Below are 17587 nucleotides of genomic sequence, written 5' to 3'. Positions count from 1 at the left end.
ATTGTTCAGAAGTCAGATGTCGCCATCCAGTGGATAAAGAAATGCATAATTTCTGTGAAGATGGGAGGTAACTATACAGAACAAAAATATAAACGCAGTGTTGGGCCCATGTTTCATGAGCTGAAATAAAAGCTCCCAGAAATGTTCCTAATGCACAAAAAGCTTATTTCTCTCAAACTTTGTGCACAAATTTGTTTACATCCCTGTTAGTGAGCATTTCTCATTTTGCCAAGATAATCCATCCACCTGACAGGTGTGACATATCAATATGCTGATTAAAAGGCATGATCATCACACAGGTGCACCTTATGCTGGGGACAATAAAAGGCCACTCTAAAATGTGCAGTTTTGTCACACAACACACTGCCACAGATGTCTCAAGTTTTGAAGGGGTGTGCAATTGGCATGCTGACTGCAGGAATATATACCAGAGCTGTTGCCAGAGAATTGAATGTTCATTTCTCCAACATAAGCCACCTCCAATGTCATTTTAGAGCATTTGGCAGTAAGTTAAACCGGCCTCACAAACGCAGGCCACGTGCATGGCGTGGTTTGCTTATGTCAACGTTGTGAACAGAGTGCCTGCCCCATGGTAGCAGTGGGGTTATGGTATGGACAGTCATAAGCTACGGACAACAAACCCAATTGAGTTTTATCAATGGCAATTTGAATGCACTAAAATACTGTGACGAGATCCTGAGGCCCATTGTGTGGCCCATTTTTTAAAAGGTATCTGTGACCAACAGTCATGGGGAATCCATAGATAAGGGCAAAATTAATTTATTTCAATTGACTGATTTCCTCATATGAACAGTAACTCAGTAAAATCCCAAATCAACCGCTAGAACAGGGGAGTCAAACTTCATTCCATGGAGGCCGAGTGTCTGCGGGTTTTTGGTTTTTCCTTTCAATTAAAACCTAGACAACCAGGTGAGCTGAGTTCTTTACTAATCAGTGACCTTAATGCATCAATCAAGTACAAGGGAGGAGCGAAACCCGCAGACACTCGGCCCTCCGTGGAATGAGTTTGACACCTATGCCCTATGTACTTGATTGGTGTATGCAGTAGCCTATCAGAGTCCAAGTTGGAGCTATTACCATATTTCTCCAGCTGTAAAATCCTTTCATATCGGCACAAGTTCATAGGGCATAGGGATCTATTTGCGAAAAGCAATCTTTTGTGATCCCTCCATCATGAATCTGATTATTTAAAAAAAACGTATTCATATGTATGAAACACAAAATACAGATGAACAACAACCCTGCGTTGATAGTTCAACAGGCTGACTGCAGGTTGTAATACACAGTATGACCACCAAGAAGCAACAACATCCTGTAAATAATAATAAATTGGTGGGTGCTTAAATTTGTCCTACTTCACACATGTACAAGTGTGTATTAATACACGTGGGAATTGTAAATATGTTTTTTGCATAGCCTAACTCCCCTGAGACACACTTGGAGAGTGGGGTCATGCCAGGGTCTGCCATTTTCAACGGCGACCCTGCGAAAATTAGGGGTAAGTGCCTTGCTCAAGGGCACATCGACAGATTCTTCTGCCACCCTCAAAAAAACTCTTGGTGCTATTCAAAGGAAATATTTCAAGTTCGGTATCACTCTATTCTCTCCCTGATTCCATTCCACTTATCCTGACACAAGGCGAGACACAGATGCAGACACAGGAGGCAGATGGTTGGAGTCTTAAAATGTTTATTAATCCAAAAGGAGTAGGCAAGAGAATGGTCGTGGACAGGCAAAAGGTCAAAACCAGATCAGAGTCCAGGAGGTACAAAGTGGCAGACAGGCTTTGTGTCAAGACAGGCAGAATGGTCAGGCAGGCGGGTACAAAGTCCAGAAACAGGCAAGGGTCAAAACCAGGAGGACTAGAAAAAGGAGAATAGCAAAATGCAGGAGAACGGGAAAAACACTGGTTGGCTTGGAAACATACAAGACGAAATGGCACAGAGAGACAGGAAACACAGGGGGGAAATAAGCAACACCTGGAGGGGGTGGAGACAATCACAGGGACAGGTGAAACAGATCAGGGCGTGACACCGCTATGTGTTCCCACACCTCCCCTGGTCATTGTGTTCTTGACAGAAATAATGCTACCAGTCCAATTCTGTATGTGTAGCATGTGACTCTGGACACCAACCCACTGCTATTAGGAGACCAGGGTTATAACTACTCTATGGCTAATATAGCTCTAACTTGTCCTTGTCTAACTAAGAGTGTATGGGAGTTTATGGTAAATTTAGCCAAGACACCAGGGTTAACTCTTACGATAAGTGCCATGGATCTTTAGTGACCACAGAGAGTCAGGGCACCTGTTTAACGTCCCATCTGAAAGACGGCACCCTACACAGGGCAATGTCCCCAATCACATTGCCTGGCCCCGCAACACAACTTCCAGCAGCATCTGGTCTCCCATCCATGGACCGACCAGGATCGACCCTGCTTAGCTCCAGAGTGAAGCCAGCACTGGGATGCAGGGTGGTATAGAGTAAAGGCATATATTGCGTCTCAAATGGCACCCTATTCCCTATATAGTGCACAGCTTTAAACCAGGGCTTTGGTCAAAAGTAGTGCACTATGTAGGGAATAGGGTGCCATTTGGGACGTGAAGTAGAGAACACACCACGTGAGGTGAGGTGTTGACTAGCGGAACATACAACATACAAATAAACAAACTGCAAATGGAGTGAAGAGAGAGCGACTTTCAATTAAGCAAATTCCCTTAGAGCAATTAAGTTTCTATTCTAATCCATTCTAATTGCATTTGTCTGTGTAAAAATACACAATATAAACATTTAATATTTTTTTTACATTGTCTAATTAAAAAATCTTGTCTCTGGAACTAAACTGAAGCTCAGTCCAGCCAGCTCTCTACAGCAGGTCTGGAGATCAAACCTGAGTCACATGGGCTCCATCCCAAATGGCACCCTATTCCCTATATAGTGCACTACGTTTGACCAGAGCCCTATGGAGGTTCTGGTAAAAAGTGGTGCAATATATAGGAAATAGGGTGCCATTTAGGACGAAACCATGTTTTCAACCTTAAACAATAAGGTCATATAGAATAACATTACACCCATTCAGAAACACACAGCACTGTTGAAGCCCAGTAAAACCAGTTTACAGATTAGTACCAAATGAATTATAATAACAATGACACAATGCAGGTTGTAGCATTAAGCCTTTCAATTATACAGTATATACAGCTAGTATACTTGTATGTATGTTTTCACACACACAGATATATATATACAGACACATGCGTGCCTATGCAGCATATCTAACAGAAAGCATGACATTTTACATTAATAAAATAATATACAGCTTTCCAGAAGCTTTAAAGAGCTTAAATGTCCTAGACATAACTCTAATACTAAATACTAATGGACATTGGCAGGATCATTCTGTTCCCCTTTCGGTCATAATAATACAAATAATAATAATAATAATACATGTCATAATAACATCATAATAACATCTTAATAACGTCCAGCACCTAAGGAGATCTTGTTGTGTAATTGTGTAGACAGTCCAGAAAGCTCCATACTCTCTTTAGTCTCTGTGTTCTGGCAACACATTTCAAGACAGACCAACATGAACGTTGGCCGCGCACACCTGCTGGGGGTCGACAAACGGCGGCCATTCAACATGTAGAATCGTCGGGAAATAAATAGAAGAGGGCGAAAGGGCGGCCATCCGCTGGTTTAGTGCTTCAGCTCTGCCTATTGGCTTCAGGACTCTATGAATATATACTCCTCCTCTCAGTCCTCCTCTAGCACCTACTGTAGCTCCAGACATCATTCGGTCTAGTGTAACAGACATCACTGTGCTTCCTCACTCACAAAGCCTTACTGGTCCTTGATCTCGCATCCGCTGTCTAGCAAACACAGGTGACTAGCATCTTGACAACGTCTTAGCCAACTACAATACCGAAAAGTTAGCAGTTCGATAGTGAGGGTGGAGACATTTCAGGCTGGGGAGTGAGGTTACAAATCCAACTCGGTTACACTAGCTCTAGGCCAGGCCAGGTTGGGTCTAGTTCCCTCCAGGTATGTGTGGGTCTAGCTCTGTGGATGGAAGACTCTAGTGTCAGATCTTGGTCTCTGGCCCCTCTGTGCTGATTGGTTGGAAGGAGTTGCGAATGCGAGCAGCTTCAGCAGCACAGAGGTGACCAAAGGCCTTGTTGTACCACTCTGGACTCCTCCCCCTGGATCAACAACAACAACATGGCCAGGTTCAAACACAACAACAACACAGTCAGATTCACACACACATCTACACAATCTTCAGAAATTAACTTTCTATTTATACAGTATATACTAAGGTATGTTATGTGTGGACTCACTTGAAGTCCACCCTGCAGATGTGAGTGAGTCTGGACTTCCCAGAGCCGCAGGGTTCTAGAAGGTAGTTAGACTCTAGAACCACGGCCCTCACCCCACCGACCCGGGGACAGTCCTCATGTTCTACAGACACACACACCAATGCACACATCCCCTTGGGAAGGTCAGTCCTCCATGACCTACAGAAAGAGACAGACAAAGTCAGCTTCATTCAGCACAGCTAGAACCAACAGGGCTTTAGGTTGATGTGAGCTCTACAGGAACAACAAACTGAGTTGAATTGAAATGTAAATGTCAAAATTCTAAATACAAACACGCAAACACACACACTCACCGTAGGACCAGGAAGTCTCTGCTGGGGTGTGGGGGCATGCGGTTGAGGACATAGTGGAAGACCTCAGTGTGTCTGTCCAGAGTCTCAGCTACCTTCCACTGCAGCAGGTCCACGTCCCACAGGTGCCGCTCTCGCAACACACGGTTCAACACCACCGAGGGAGGGGCCTCCACCTCAACCGCCACACGCCACCGCCGCAAAGGGTTCCCATCACCAACCTTCTTACAGTAGAGCTCAGTGTTGTCTGAGCTGGTGCAGGACACCCAGCCCTTAGCCTTCTCTCTGGCCTCCTTCAGGAGCTCCTGCAGCCTGCTCTCTACGTAGTTCTGGTACAGGTTCTGCGGTCTGGTCTCTGAGTGTGTCTGGCAGGGTCTGGCCTCTGTCTGGTAGGACGCATCATCCTCCTCCTGCTGTCTACAGAGCTCCTCTAAGGTGGGAGCGTGAAGGTCCGCCTCCGCGTACGAGTTCCTGGACTGAGTCACCATCTCGTGAGGAATCTGATTGGTCGGAGAAGAAAGATCAATCAGAGATCAGGTCGCTATGGATAAGAGCGTCTTCTAAATGACAAAACAATGTTTTTAAATGGTTCGATAACACTTAAAAGACTAAAGGTATAATGCTTTATATCTTACCGGTCAGCAGGTATGATCCTTTATAATGTTTTATAATGAGGCTTATAACATTTTATGACATCCAATGTATCTAAGGCATCTTAGTAACACTGTTGATTATTAATGAAGTATTCTATTCAGGTCTATTACCTCAAACAGTCGGTTGCACTCTATGATCATGTGGGCGAGTCCCTGCGTCGCGGAAAGGTTCTCATTCAGGTCCTTCTGGTCGGGCCGGCCTGTCGTGTACTTCCTCTGCATGGCCCTGAGGATCATGGGTAACATTTATTAACACAGCAAAGGATCATGGATAATGAGACAATTATGAACACAGCAGCAAGAGTCAATCAGCCGAGGTGCTCAATGAACACATTAAAACCTCTTCCCTCTCTCCCACTGAATACAGCTAGTTAACCTCCCTCCCAGCCCACTAGATAAACAGTCCCCCATGCAGCCGAGACAGCCACTAACCATTTCTCTCCTGTCCTCCCTCCTTCCCTGCCTTTCTAACCCTTTCTAACCCTCTCTCTTCTAACCCGCTCTCTCCTATCCGCCTTCCTTCCCTGCCTTCCTAACCCTCTCTCTCTCCTAACCCTCTCTCTCCTGTCCTCCCTCCTTCCTTGCCTTCCTAACTCTCTCTCCTGTCCTCCCTCCTTCCCTGCCTTCCTAACCCTCTCTCTCCTGTCCTCCCTCCTTCCCTGCCATTCTCTCCCTCTCTCTCCTGTCCTCCCTCCTCCCAGCCATCCTCTTCTTCTCTCTCTCCTCTCCCTCCTCCCTGCCATCCTCTCCCTCTCTCTCCTCTCCCTGCCATCCTCTCCCTTTCCTATCCCTCCTCCCGGTCATCTCAACATCTCTCTCTCTGCATGCTATCCCTTTGATCCTGCAATCCTTAAAGAATCACTTCCACCAGCTAGTTAAATGAGAGGTTTCTGTTTGTACACAGCGTGATGTCATAAAACGCAGTGTTTTAAAGAGTACCCTGGAACTCCAGAACATTCTTAATAAAAGCCGCCCAGAACCAGATAGCCAGTCTACTGTAGCTGAACCCCTGATGCCTGAACCAGACTCCCACCTAGTTAACATCAGTCTTCACAGAGACCTAATTAGGAGGACATCATCACTGGGGAGTCTAATAGGAGGGCATACTGTATATAGGAAATACTAGACCAAGTGGGTTGTAGTTGTATTAGTCCATTATAGACACTGCTGAAGTAACAGTCCAGGGTTCCTCATTTGGTTCTACTTTAGAGCTGATCAGGTGATGTACCTGTGTGTTTGTGGTGTAGTGTACCTGGGTGAGAGGTTGTCCTTCTTCAGGATGTTGAGGTGGAACAGGGACGGGGCCAGACACACAGCGATGTTCATGGGAGTCATCTGGTTCTCCTCCACAGAGGAAGTGACGTCAGACAGGAAGCAGAGCAACATTTGGAGCACCTCCCTGTTCTCGTCTGACATCAGCATGATGGCCGCCTGTACAGCCTGCAACCGCTGGTCCTTAGGAACATCTGGAGGGAGGAAGGGATAGAGGGAGGGTTGAACTATCCTACCATGGGCAATGGAGAGAGACCTTAGTATGATTTGTCTGTCTGTCTGTCTGTCTGTCTGTCTGTCTGTCTGTCTGTCTGTCTGTCTGTCTGTCTGTCTGTCTGTCTGTCTGTCTCTGTCTCTGTCTCTGTCTCTGTCTCTGTCTCTGTCTGTGTCTGTGTCTGTGTCTGTGTCTGTGTCTGTGTCTGTGTCTGTGTCTGTGTCTGTGTCTGTGTCTGTGTGTGCGTGGACGTGTTTACCTATTCTTGTGGGTACTGGAAATCCCCACAACCAAAATTTTACCAACTGGGGACATTTTGTTAGTCCCCACAAGGTCAAATGCTATTTCTAGGGGGTTTAGGGTTAAGGTTATAATTAGTATTTGAATTACGTTATGGGTTAGGGTTAGGAGCTAGGGTTAGGTTTAGGGTTAGGGTTAGGTTTTTGGGTTAAGGTTAGGGTTAGGGTAAGGGTAAGAGTACGGGTTAGGGAAAATAAGATTTTGAATGGGACTGAATTGTGTGTCCCAAAAACGTTAGCTGTACAAGACTGTGTTTGTGTGTGCATGTGTGTAAGCATGTGTGTACTGTATGTGCCTGTGTGTATCAGTCCTTACACTGGTAGATGTGTAGGAAGGTCTCTCCCAGCTTGCTGGTCAGTAGAGGTTCAGGCAGGTCTCTGAAGAACTGTTTGACCATGTCTGCTACGTCGTACGCTGACTGGTCCTCGTAGCTGACATCATCAGGAGACGACTCATTCATCTGCCTCAGCGCCTGGATACGAGACTTCACACCAGACTTACGGAACAGACCCACCTGCAGACGGAGTAGAGCATAATGTTCAGACAGACAGACCTAGACACTGACCGGTTCTACAGAGAGAGAGACTGACAGTCTACTGTAACAGTTTAACAGAGAGAGACTAACAGTCTACTGTAACACAGAATAACAGAGAGAGACTGACAGTCTGCTATAGAACAGTTTAACAGAGAGAGACTGACAGTCTGCTATAGAACAGTTTAACAGAGAGAGACTGACAGTCTGCTATAGAACAGTTTAACAGAGAGAGACTGACAGTCTGCTATAGAACAGTTTAACAGAGAGAGACTGACAGTCTGCTATAGAACAGTTTAACAGAGAGAGACTGACAGTCTGCTATAGAACAGTTTAACAGAGAGAGACTGACAGTCTGCTATAGAACAGTTTAACAGAGAGAGACTGACAGTCTGCTATAGAACAGTTTAACAGAGAGAGACTGACAGTCTACTGTAACACAGTTTAACAGAGAGAGACTGACAGTCTGCTATAGAACAGTTTAACAGAGAGAGGCTGACAGTCTGCTATAGAACCATTTAACAGAGAGAGACTGACAGTCTGCTATAGAACAGTTTAACAGAGAGAGACTGACAGTCTGCTATAGAACAGTTTAACAGAGAGAGACTGACAGTCTAATATAGAACAGTTTAACAGAGAGAGACTGACAGTCTGCTGTAACACAGAATAACAGATAGAGACTAACAGTCTGCTATAGAACAGTTTAACAGAGAGAGACTGACAGTCTGCTATAGAACAGTTTAACAGAGAGAGACTGACAGTCTACTATAGAACAGTTTAACTGAGAGAGACTGACAGTCTGCTGTAACACAGTATAACAGAGAGAGACTGACAGTCTGCTGTAACACAGTATAACAGAGAGAGACTGACAGTCTGCTATAGAACAGTTTAACAGAGAGAGACTGACAGTCTGCTATAGAACAGTTTAACAGAGAGAGACTGACAGTCTGCTATAGAACAGTTTAACAGAGAGAGACTGACAGTCTACTGTAACACAGTTTAACAGAGAGAGACTGACAGTCTGCTATAGAACAGTTTAACAGAGAGAGACTGACAGTCTGCTATAGAACCGTTTAACAGAGAGAGACTGACAGTCTGCTATAGAACAGTTTAACAGAGAGAGACTGACAGTCTGCTATAGAACAGTTTAACAGAGAGAGACTGACAGTCTGCTATAGAACAGTTTAACAGAGAGAGACTGACAGTCTGCTATAGAACAGTTTAACAGAGAGAGACTGACAGTCTGCTATAGAACAGTTTAACAGAGAGAGACTGACAGTCTACTGTAACACAGTTTAACAGAGAGAGACTGACAGTCTGCTATAGAACAGTTTAACAGAGAGAGACTGACAGTCTGCTATAGAACAGTTTAACAGAGAGAGGCTGACAGTCTGCTATAGAACCATTTAACAGAGAGAGACTGACAGTCTGCTATAGAACAGTTTAACAGAGAGAGACTGACAGTCTGCTATAGAACAGTTTAACAGAGAGAGACTGACAGTCTGCTATAGAACAGTTTAACAGAGAGAGACTGACAGTCTGCTGTAACACAGAATAACAGATAGAGACTAACAGTCTGCTATAGAACAGTTTAACAGAGAGAGACTGACAGTCTGCTATAGAACAGTTTAACAGAGAGAGACTGACAGTCTACTATAGAACAGTTTAACTGAGAGAGACTGACAGTCTGCTGTAACACAGTATAACAGAGAGAGACTGACAGTCTGCTGTAACACAGTATAACAGAGAGAGACTGACAGTCTGCTATAGAACAGTTTAACAGAGAGAGACTGACAGTCTGCTATAGAACAGTTTAACAGAGAGAGACTGACAGTCTGCTATAGAACAGTTTAACAGAGAGAGACTGACAGTCTACTGTAACACAGTTTAACAGAGAGAGACTGACAGTCTGCTATAGAACAGTTTAACAGAGAGAGACTGACAGTCTGCTATAGAACCGTTTAACAGAGAGAGACTGACAGTCTGCTATAGAACAGTTTAACAGAGAGAGACTGACAGTCTGCTATAGAACAGTTTAACAGAGAGAGACTGACAGTCTGCTATAGAACAGTTTAACAGAGAGAGACTGACAGTCTGCTATAGAACAGTTTAACAGAGAGAGACTGACAGTCTGCTATAGAACAGTTTAACAGAGAGAGACTGACAGTCTACTGTAACACAGTTTAACAGAGAGAGACTGACAGTCTGCTGTAACACAGTATAACAGAGAGAGACTGACAGTCTGCTATAGAACAGTTTAACAGAGAGAGACTGACAGTTTGCTATAGAACAGTTTAACATAGAGAGACTGACAGTCTACTGTAGAACAGTTTAACTGAGAGAGACTGACAGTCTGCTATAAAACAGTTTTACAGAGAGAGACTGACAGTCTGCTATAAAACAGTTTAACAGAGAGAGACTGACAGTCTGCTATAGAACAGTTTAACAGAGAGAGACTGACAGTCTGCTATAAAACAGTTTAACAGAGAGAGACTGACAGTCTGCTATAGAACAGTTTAACTGAGAGAGACTGACAGTCTGCTGTAACAGTTTAACAGAGAGAGACTGACAGTCTGCTGTAACACAGTATAACAGAGAGAGACTGACAGTCTGCTGTAACACAGTTTAACAGAGAGAGACTGACAGTCTGCTATAGAACAGTTTAACAGAGAGAGACTGACAGTCTGCTATAGAACAGTTCAACAGAGAGAGACTGACACTTCTGCTATAGAACAGTTTAACAGAGAGAGACTGACACTTCTGCTATAGAACAGTTTAACAGAGAGAGACTGACAGTCTGCTATAGAACAGTTTAACAGAGAGAGACTGACAGTCTGCTATAGAACAGTTTAACAGAGAGAGACTGACAGTCTGCTATAGAACCGTTTAACAGAGAGAGACTGACAGTCTGCTATAGAACAGTTTAACAGAGAGAGACTGACAGTCTGCTATAGAACAGTTTAACAGAGAGAGACTGACAGTCTGCTATAGAACAGTTTAACAGAGAGAGACTGACAGTCTGCTATAGAACAGTTTAACAGAGAGAGACTGACAGTCTGCTGTAACACAGAATAACAGATAGAGACTAACAGTCTGCTATAGAACAGTTTAACAGAGAGAGACTGACAGTCTACTATAGAACAGAATAACAGAGAGAGACTGACAGTCTGCTATAGAACAGTTTAACAGAGAGAGACTGACAGTCTGCTATAGAACAGTTTAACAGAGAGAGACTGACAGTCTACTGTAACACAGTTTAACTGAGAGAGACTAATAGTCTGCTATAGAACAGTTTAACAGAGAGAGACTGACAGTCTGCTATAGAACAGTTTAACAGAGAGAGACTGACAGTCTGCTATAGAACAGTTTAACAGAGAGAGACTGACAGTCTGCTGTAACACAATATAACAGAGAGAGACTGACAGTCTGCTATAGAACAGTTTAACAGAGAGAGACTGACAGTCTGCTGTAACACAGTTTAACAGAGAGAGACTGACAGTCTACTGTAACACAGTTTAACAGAGAGAGACTGACAATCTGCTATAGAACAGTTTAACAGAGAGAGACTGACAGTCTACTGTAACACAGTTTAACAGAGAGAGACTGACAGTCTACTGTAACACAGTTTAACAGAGAGAGACTGACAGTCTGCTATAGAACAGTTTAACAGAGAGAGACTGACAGTCTGCTGTAACACATTATAACAGAGAGAGACTGACAATCTGCTATAGAACAGTTTAACAGAGAGAGACTGACAGTCTACTGTAACACAGTTTAACAGAGAGAGACTGACAGTCTACTGTAACACAGTTTAACTGAGGGAGACTGACCTGGTCTAGACACTGGCTCCTGAGGTATCGGAGGGCCTGCTGCAGGCTGAGGGGGAGGGGCTGACCAGAGCGCTGGACGTGAACGATCAGAGGAACACCAAACACATTCTTGTCCTTGTAGTCTGGAACCTTCATCCTCTTCATGAACTTTGGAACGGACCTGACAGAGAGACAACACAGGGTGGGTCCCATGTCTACACTCACACACAGGAATAGGGTTCAAACTTGACAAGGTTGATTGATTGGTTGATTGATTGATTGATTGTACTCACCAGGTCCATCCGTGTTTGTTGGACATGGAGTATTTCTCCATGATGGCAGTGAGGCGGAGGAGAGAGAACTTCTGCAGCAGGCTGAGCTGGCCTGCTGATTGGTTGGTGATCTGGAGCGAGGCCACTGAGTGGCTGAGCCGGTTGGACATCTGGAAGCTGGGCCATCGCAGACTAATGCCAGAGAGAGAGAGAGAGAGGACAACAGTTAAAATACGTTCCAAATGGCACCCTATTCCCTATATAGGACACTACTTTTGATCATATCCCTAAAGGGAAAGTATGCAGGGAAAAGGTGCACTATCTAGGAAATAGAGAGCCATTTGGGATGCAACCTTTGACAATGATGTCAAGACTTCACCTCTAAAAGACGGACGTTTTGAGTAAGTATTTAGCACTATCAGTAGGAAATAAGGACAGGATAATGATTTCTACAAGGAACTAAACACTGAGATGTTAATAACCATTTGAGGACTATGATTCTTACCGGTTGGGTCTGGTTAGTGATGCTCCCACCCCTGAGTCCCTCCTCTCTCTGTGTCCTGTACAGTGAGTCTCAATGAGGGACACGCCGTCTCTGTCCCCGTCACTGGATGTGCTCTGTCCCTCCAGAACAGACGTCCCCTCAAAGTTCAGTGTGATCTGGCTGGAAGACTGCAAACCTGCAGGCTGGATCCCCTGTCCATCCAGGCCTGCAGAGGGCAGCATGTTCTTGGACCAGCGGTCCACTATCTGCTGCAGGCCGTTGACGTGCTGCAGTATGTCATCCAGATGGGGGAACAGGTCTTCCTTCTCCAGGTCCAGCAGGTCTCCAGTAGAGGCATAGAGATGAGACCCAGGGACGTTGTCGTACACACTGATCCTACTGCCCCGTGGGCAGAACTGGGTGGCCGGGCGGGGGTGGAACTCCCTGGGGTTAGAGTCAGGTCGGAGGTTGGGGTTGGACTGGGGCTCCAGGGGATTGAGGCTGCCGCTGTGCCAGGGGACGGAGGCCCCCAGGGTGGGGGAGAGGCTCTCTATGGACAGGGCCTTGGGAAAGGTGCCAGGCTTGTGGTCTTTGGGTATGTGGACCACCAGGTCCTCGTAGGAGCGGAACTCGTTATGCCGGTTGTGTTCGGCCACGCCACTGTTCCGCTGCAGGCTGGAGAACATGGCCAAGTCCTCCAGATACATGCCACTGCGCTTGGCGTCGGACCGGTCCGTCCGCTGGGAGTGGGGCTTCCTCTCCTTCAGACTGGGGGAGGAGACGGTGCTGCCGCTGGAGTGGCTGCCCTCGCTGCTGGAGGGGCACTGGGGTGTTAGCCCTAGGATTGGTCCCCCAGTGGGTACCTCCGCCCCCGACCCGTCCCCATTGGTGATCTCCACACAGCGCATCGTCTTCAGGGCCTGCGGCTCCATCTGCAGTACCGGAGTGCTGATAACCAGCATCTTGCTCCGCCCCCTATCCAACGTGCCCCGGGAACGTAGCTTCTCCATGCGGCGCAGGAAGTCCTTGGCTCGGGTCCGTCCGGCGCGGTCGTTTTTGGTGGGCAGCGAGCCGTAATACGGGAGATGCTTAGGGAGGTGTGGCAGGGTAAGGGAGTTGGAGTCAGGTTCAGGCATGTCTGCAGAGTAGTAGTTCCGGTTAGAGCAGTCTGAGTCCTCTGTGCTCACAGTCTGGTGGCCACTCCCCCCACTGCTCTCACTGTGGAGAGATGAGACCTCTGGTTCGCTGAGGTCAGTTAGAACACTCTCGCTACTGGTAGTGTTCCGCAGGCCCCGCCCCTCCCCCTCCCTGGGACTCCGCCCCTCCCCCTTTAGTCTGGACCAGCGGCGGCTCGTCCACTCAAACTTCCATCTGTCACTGATGGCAAACAGTTCCTCCTCATCAGAGTCTTCACTCTGAATACACAGGAAGACAACACAAAATAAATTATCAACTCATGATCACCTAGTCAGGTAGAAATCTAAACCAGTTAACAGTTACATAAACACACTCATCCGAGTCTTCACTGTGGACACACAGGAAGAGAGAAGACACATAGCACTGCCAGTACACTGTTATCAACACATGGTAACAAGACACAATCCGAATGATTGGTTGTAGTTATAAGCTGATGGGACAGCTGTATCTAGATATTGTGAGATCTGTGAGGGTGTAGCATCACAGCCTGTCTGTATCTCTATCTGTTCCAGGAAGGAGAGACAAATGTCATCTGCGTTTTCCTGACAGTTAACAACGGAGCCAGAGGATGTGTCTGTCCACTTATAATCACATTACAGTTCTATACATCGATCACATAATCATGATGATATAACCTCCTAATCTGGTTTAACAGCCATAAATAAACCAATCGGAAATGTCTTTCCACACTGAAGGAAGTTGAAACAACAGAGGTGACGGGTGCGTCCCAAATGGCACCCTATTCCTTATAGTAAACTACAAGTGACCAGGGCTAATAGGGCTCTGGTTAAAAGTAGTACACCCTTTAGGGAATACGACAATGGACACATCTCACATATCACAGGATCTGGGTTAGAGGGATGGAAAGAAAGAGGGATGGAAGGATAGAGGGGTAAGAGGAGGAGGAGTTTTTTGTTGTTACAGGACTACTACTTGGCCGACATCCTCAGTATTTATTACCATAATACCTTAGAAAGGTATACGTATTAGCCTTGCATTGACTAAAGCTGTTATACAATATCACTGTGCAACTGAACAGGATCATAACGGTCATAATATAGAATAATATTATAATAATTAAAACCTCTACTTACCTTTTTCTTAGGAAGGTTGACGTCTAGTTTCATAGAGGCACACTTGTTCAAGGTGTTGAGTCGTCTGGAAGAGAAACAAGCCAGATGGATGTAAACAATAACAATCTCAGAGATCATCCTTCTCTCTGAGAGAAGTCACCAGGAATAGACACAGTCAGTTCTCCAGTCCAGGAGTTAAATGACTGTGGGTCTGACAACTACCCAGCCAGGGCAGCACAAACCTAATCATGCCTGCTAACTGTGGATAATAACTCAATGTTAATGGACAGATGCTCTCTGGCCTCTCTCGCTCTATCTCCCTGCCAGTCCGTCTGCTTCTGGCCCCTCTCTCCCTGACAGGGACCTAATTGGTGAAGACTGCTGAGGCGCTGTGGTTCACAGAGATTCTCCATCAGCAGCTAATGGACTAGTCTCTGCTGCTTCTCCAGCTACACACAGACTTCATGTCCCTGCTCCTTCTTAGTCACTCTCTCCTTCTATCCAGAAGGATGTAAAAAACCCACAGAAAACTAAGTCCCTGTTGGTATTTTCTGGGCTAAACGGCTACATAACTGTTCGAGTTGGTTTCGATTAAATTCCACCCACAAGTTTCTAGAGTAACAATTAACAATGGGAATTTACAATATACCCTACAAACAGTAAAACTGCCTGGGAGGCTGTGACTACATACCAAATGGCACCCTATCCCCTATATAGTGCACTACGGTCAAAGGTATTGCACAATACAGGGAATAGGGTGCCATTTGGGATGCAGTCTGAGAGTAGGGGTCTGTGGGACAGCTAGCCTGGCAGAGAGTAGGGGCCTGTGGGACAGCTAGCCTGGCAGAGAGTAGGAGAGTAGAGGCCTGTGGGACAGCTAGCCTGGCAGAGATTAGGAGAGTAGAGGCCTGTGGGACAGCTAGCCTGCCAGAGAGTAGGGGCCTGTGGGACAGCTAGCCTGGCAGAGAGTAGGAGAGTAGAGGCCTGTGGGACAGCTAGCCTGGCAGAGAGTAGGGGCCTGTGGGACAGCTAGCCTGGCAGAGAGTAGGAGAGTAGAGGCCTGTGGGACAGCTAGCCTGGCAGAGAGTAGGGGCCTGTGGGACAGCTAGCCTGGCAGAGAGTAGGAGAGTAGAGGCCTGTGGGACAGCTAGCCTGGCAGAGAGTAGGGGCCTGTGGGACAGCTAGCCTGGCAGAGAGTAGGGGCCTGTGGGACAGCTAGCCTGGCAGAGAGTAGGGGTCTGTGGGACAGCTAGCCTGGCAGAGAGTAGGGGCCTGTGGGACAGCTAGCCTGGCAGAGAGTAGGGGTCTGTGGGACAGCTAGCCTGGCAGAGAGTAGGGGCCTGTGGGACAGCTAGCCTGGCAGAGAGTAGGGGCCTGTGGGACAGCTAGCCTGGCAGAGAGTAGGGGTCTGTGGGACAGCTAGCCTGGCAGAGAGTAGGGGTATGTGGGACAGCTAGCCTGGCAGAGAGTAGGGGTCTGTGGGACAGCTAGCCTGGCAGAGAGTAGGGGCCTGTGGGACAGCTAGCCTGGCAGAGAGTAGGAGACTAGGGGTCTGTGGGACAGCTAGCCTGGCAGAGAGTAGGGGCCTGTGGGACAGCTAGCCTGCCATAGAGTAGGAGAGTAGGGGTCTGTGGGACAGCTAGCCTGGCAGAGAGTAGGAGAACAGTGGCCTGTGGAACAGCTAGCCTGCCAGAGAGTAGGAGAGTAGGGGTCTTTTTGTTACAGTTTGCCTGGCAGAGAGTAGGAGAGTAGTGGCCTGTGGGACAGCTAGCCTGGCAGAGAGTAGGGGCCTGTGGGACAGCTAGCCTGCCAAAGAGTAGGAGTGTAGGGGTCTGTGGGACAGCTAGCCTGGCAGAGAGTAGGAGAACAGTGGCCTGTGGAACAGCTAGCCTGCCAGAGAGTAGGAGAGTAGGGGTCTTTTTGTTACAGTTTGCCTGGCAGAGAGTAGGAGAGTAGTGGCCTGTGGGACTGCTAGCCTGGAAGAGAGTAGGAGAGTAGAGGCCTGTGGGACAGCTAGCCTGCCAAAGAGTAGGAGTGTAGAGGCCTGTGGGACAGCTAGCCTGCCAGAGAGTAGGAGAGTAGAGGCCTGTGGGACAGCTAGCCTGCCAGAGAGTAGGAGAGTAGAGGCCTGTGGGACAGCTAGCCTGCCAGAGAGTAGGCGAGTAGAGACCTGTGGGACAGCTAGCCTGCCAAAGAGTAGGAGAGGAGAGGCCTGTGGGACAGCTAGCCTGCCAGAGAGTAGGAGAGTAGAGGCCTGTGGGACAGCTAGCCTGGCAGAGAGTAAGGGAGGCTGGCGGACTGCAAAGGTAAATGACACAGAAACACACAGGCCAACAAGCTGCCCTGCCTAAAGCAACAACGACAACAACAACAACGAGAGGTAAACATGACGACACATTTCTAACCAATCCCCACGCCAGCAAAATGGCGCTTGACAGAAGATTTGCGGCGTGACAGTCATAACGTTTTACCACTCCAGATATTGTCCCATGCAGGGTTCATGTGGATTCTGTGACAGTAAAGAGCTTCAGATGTAGTAGAGTTAGAAGATGCTAGCCTCTAGCCTTCTCCTGCTGCTCTGGAGCCAACAGGATACAGTATTCTGTGTCCCAAATGGTACCCTATTCCCTATTATAGTACACTTCTTTTGAGCAGGGCCCATAGAGCTCTAGTCAAATGTATGGCACTATAGGGAATAGGTTGCCATTTCAGACTCAGCTTAGGTTAGTTCCCATAGTCCTTACAGTAGCTGTTGGAGCCCGTAGAAGCTATAGAGAGTGTTGAGCATAATAGAGCCTGAATAACCAGGGATCACAGAGAAAACAGCAGTGGAGAGCATGACACATCTATCTGTTCCTCTCAGCCCCATGGCCAGTGTGGAGGGAGGAAGTGTTCCTCTGCTCACCACACACGGTGACAGGCAGACAGCATGTTTGCCAGCCTCCTCTGGGTCCAGGTGACCATAAAGAAGCTGAGAAGTCAAGGATGGTGTAGGGGGGTGACACTCACAGGGAGACAGAGTCACAGGGAGGTGGGAGCTGGGAGGCACTGTCTGCAGGGCTAGTTTGGAATGTAGATTCGTCGCTTAAGGG

The 17587-nt window shown here is 47.0% G+C and overlaps 1 protein-coding gene across 5 annotated transcripts in view; it reads right to left on the bottom strand.

The window, feature by feature from the left end:
- Nucleotides 1-1692: 1692 nt before the first annotated feature.
- Nucleotides 1693-17587, bottom strand: part of LOC120028319 (stAR-related lipid transfer protein 13-like) — a 127682-nt gene continuing 111787 nt past the window's right edge. For all 5 annotated transcript variants that reach the window (XM_038973524.1, XM_038973525.1, XM_038973526.1 and 2 more), the window contains 10 exons: nucleotides 14517-14580; nucleotides 12247-13640; nucleotides 11763-11933; nucleotides 11491-11650; nucleotides 7444-7642; nucleotides 6595-6808; nucleotides 5454-5568; nucleotides 4693-5189; nucleotides 4361-4537; nucleotides 1693-4222 (listed from right to left, as the gene is read on the bottom strand). In XM_038973524.1, coding sequence (XP_038829452.1) covers nucleotides 4105-4222; nucleotides 4361-4537; nucleotides 4693-5189; nucleotides 5454-5568; nucleotides 6595-6808; nucleotides 7444-7642; nucleotides 11491-11650; nucleotides 11763-11933; nucleotides 12247-13640; nucleotides 14517-14580 — 3109 coding nt within the window. In that variant the 3' untranslated portion in view covers nucleotides 1693-4104. The remainder of the gene's footprint in view (nucleotides 4223-4360; nucleotides 4538-4692; nucleotides 5190-5453; nucleotides 5569-6594; nucleotides 6809-7443; nucleotides 7643-11490; nucleotides 11651-11762; nucleotides 11934-12246; nucleotides 13641-14516; nucleotides 14581-17587) is intronic.

Source organism: Salvelinus namaycush, chromosome 34, assembly GCF_016432855.1.
Source record: "Salvelinus namaycush isolate Seneca chromosome 34, SaNama_1.0, whole genome shotgun sequence".
NCBI classification, from domain to species: Eukaryota; Metazoa; Chordata; class Actinopteri; order Salmoniformes; family Salmonidae; genus Salvelinus; species Salvelinus namaycush.
Note: the sequence above shows the minus strand (reverse complement) of the source record. Positions and strands in the feature narration are given on the sequence as shown.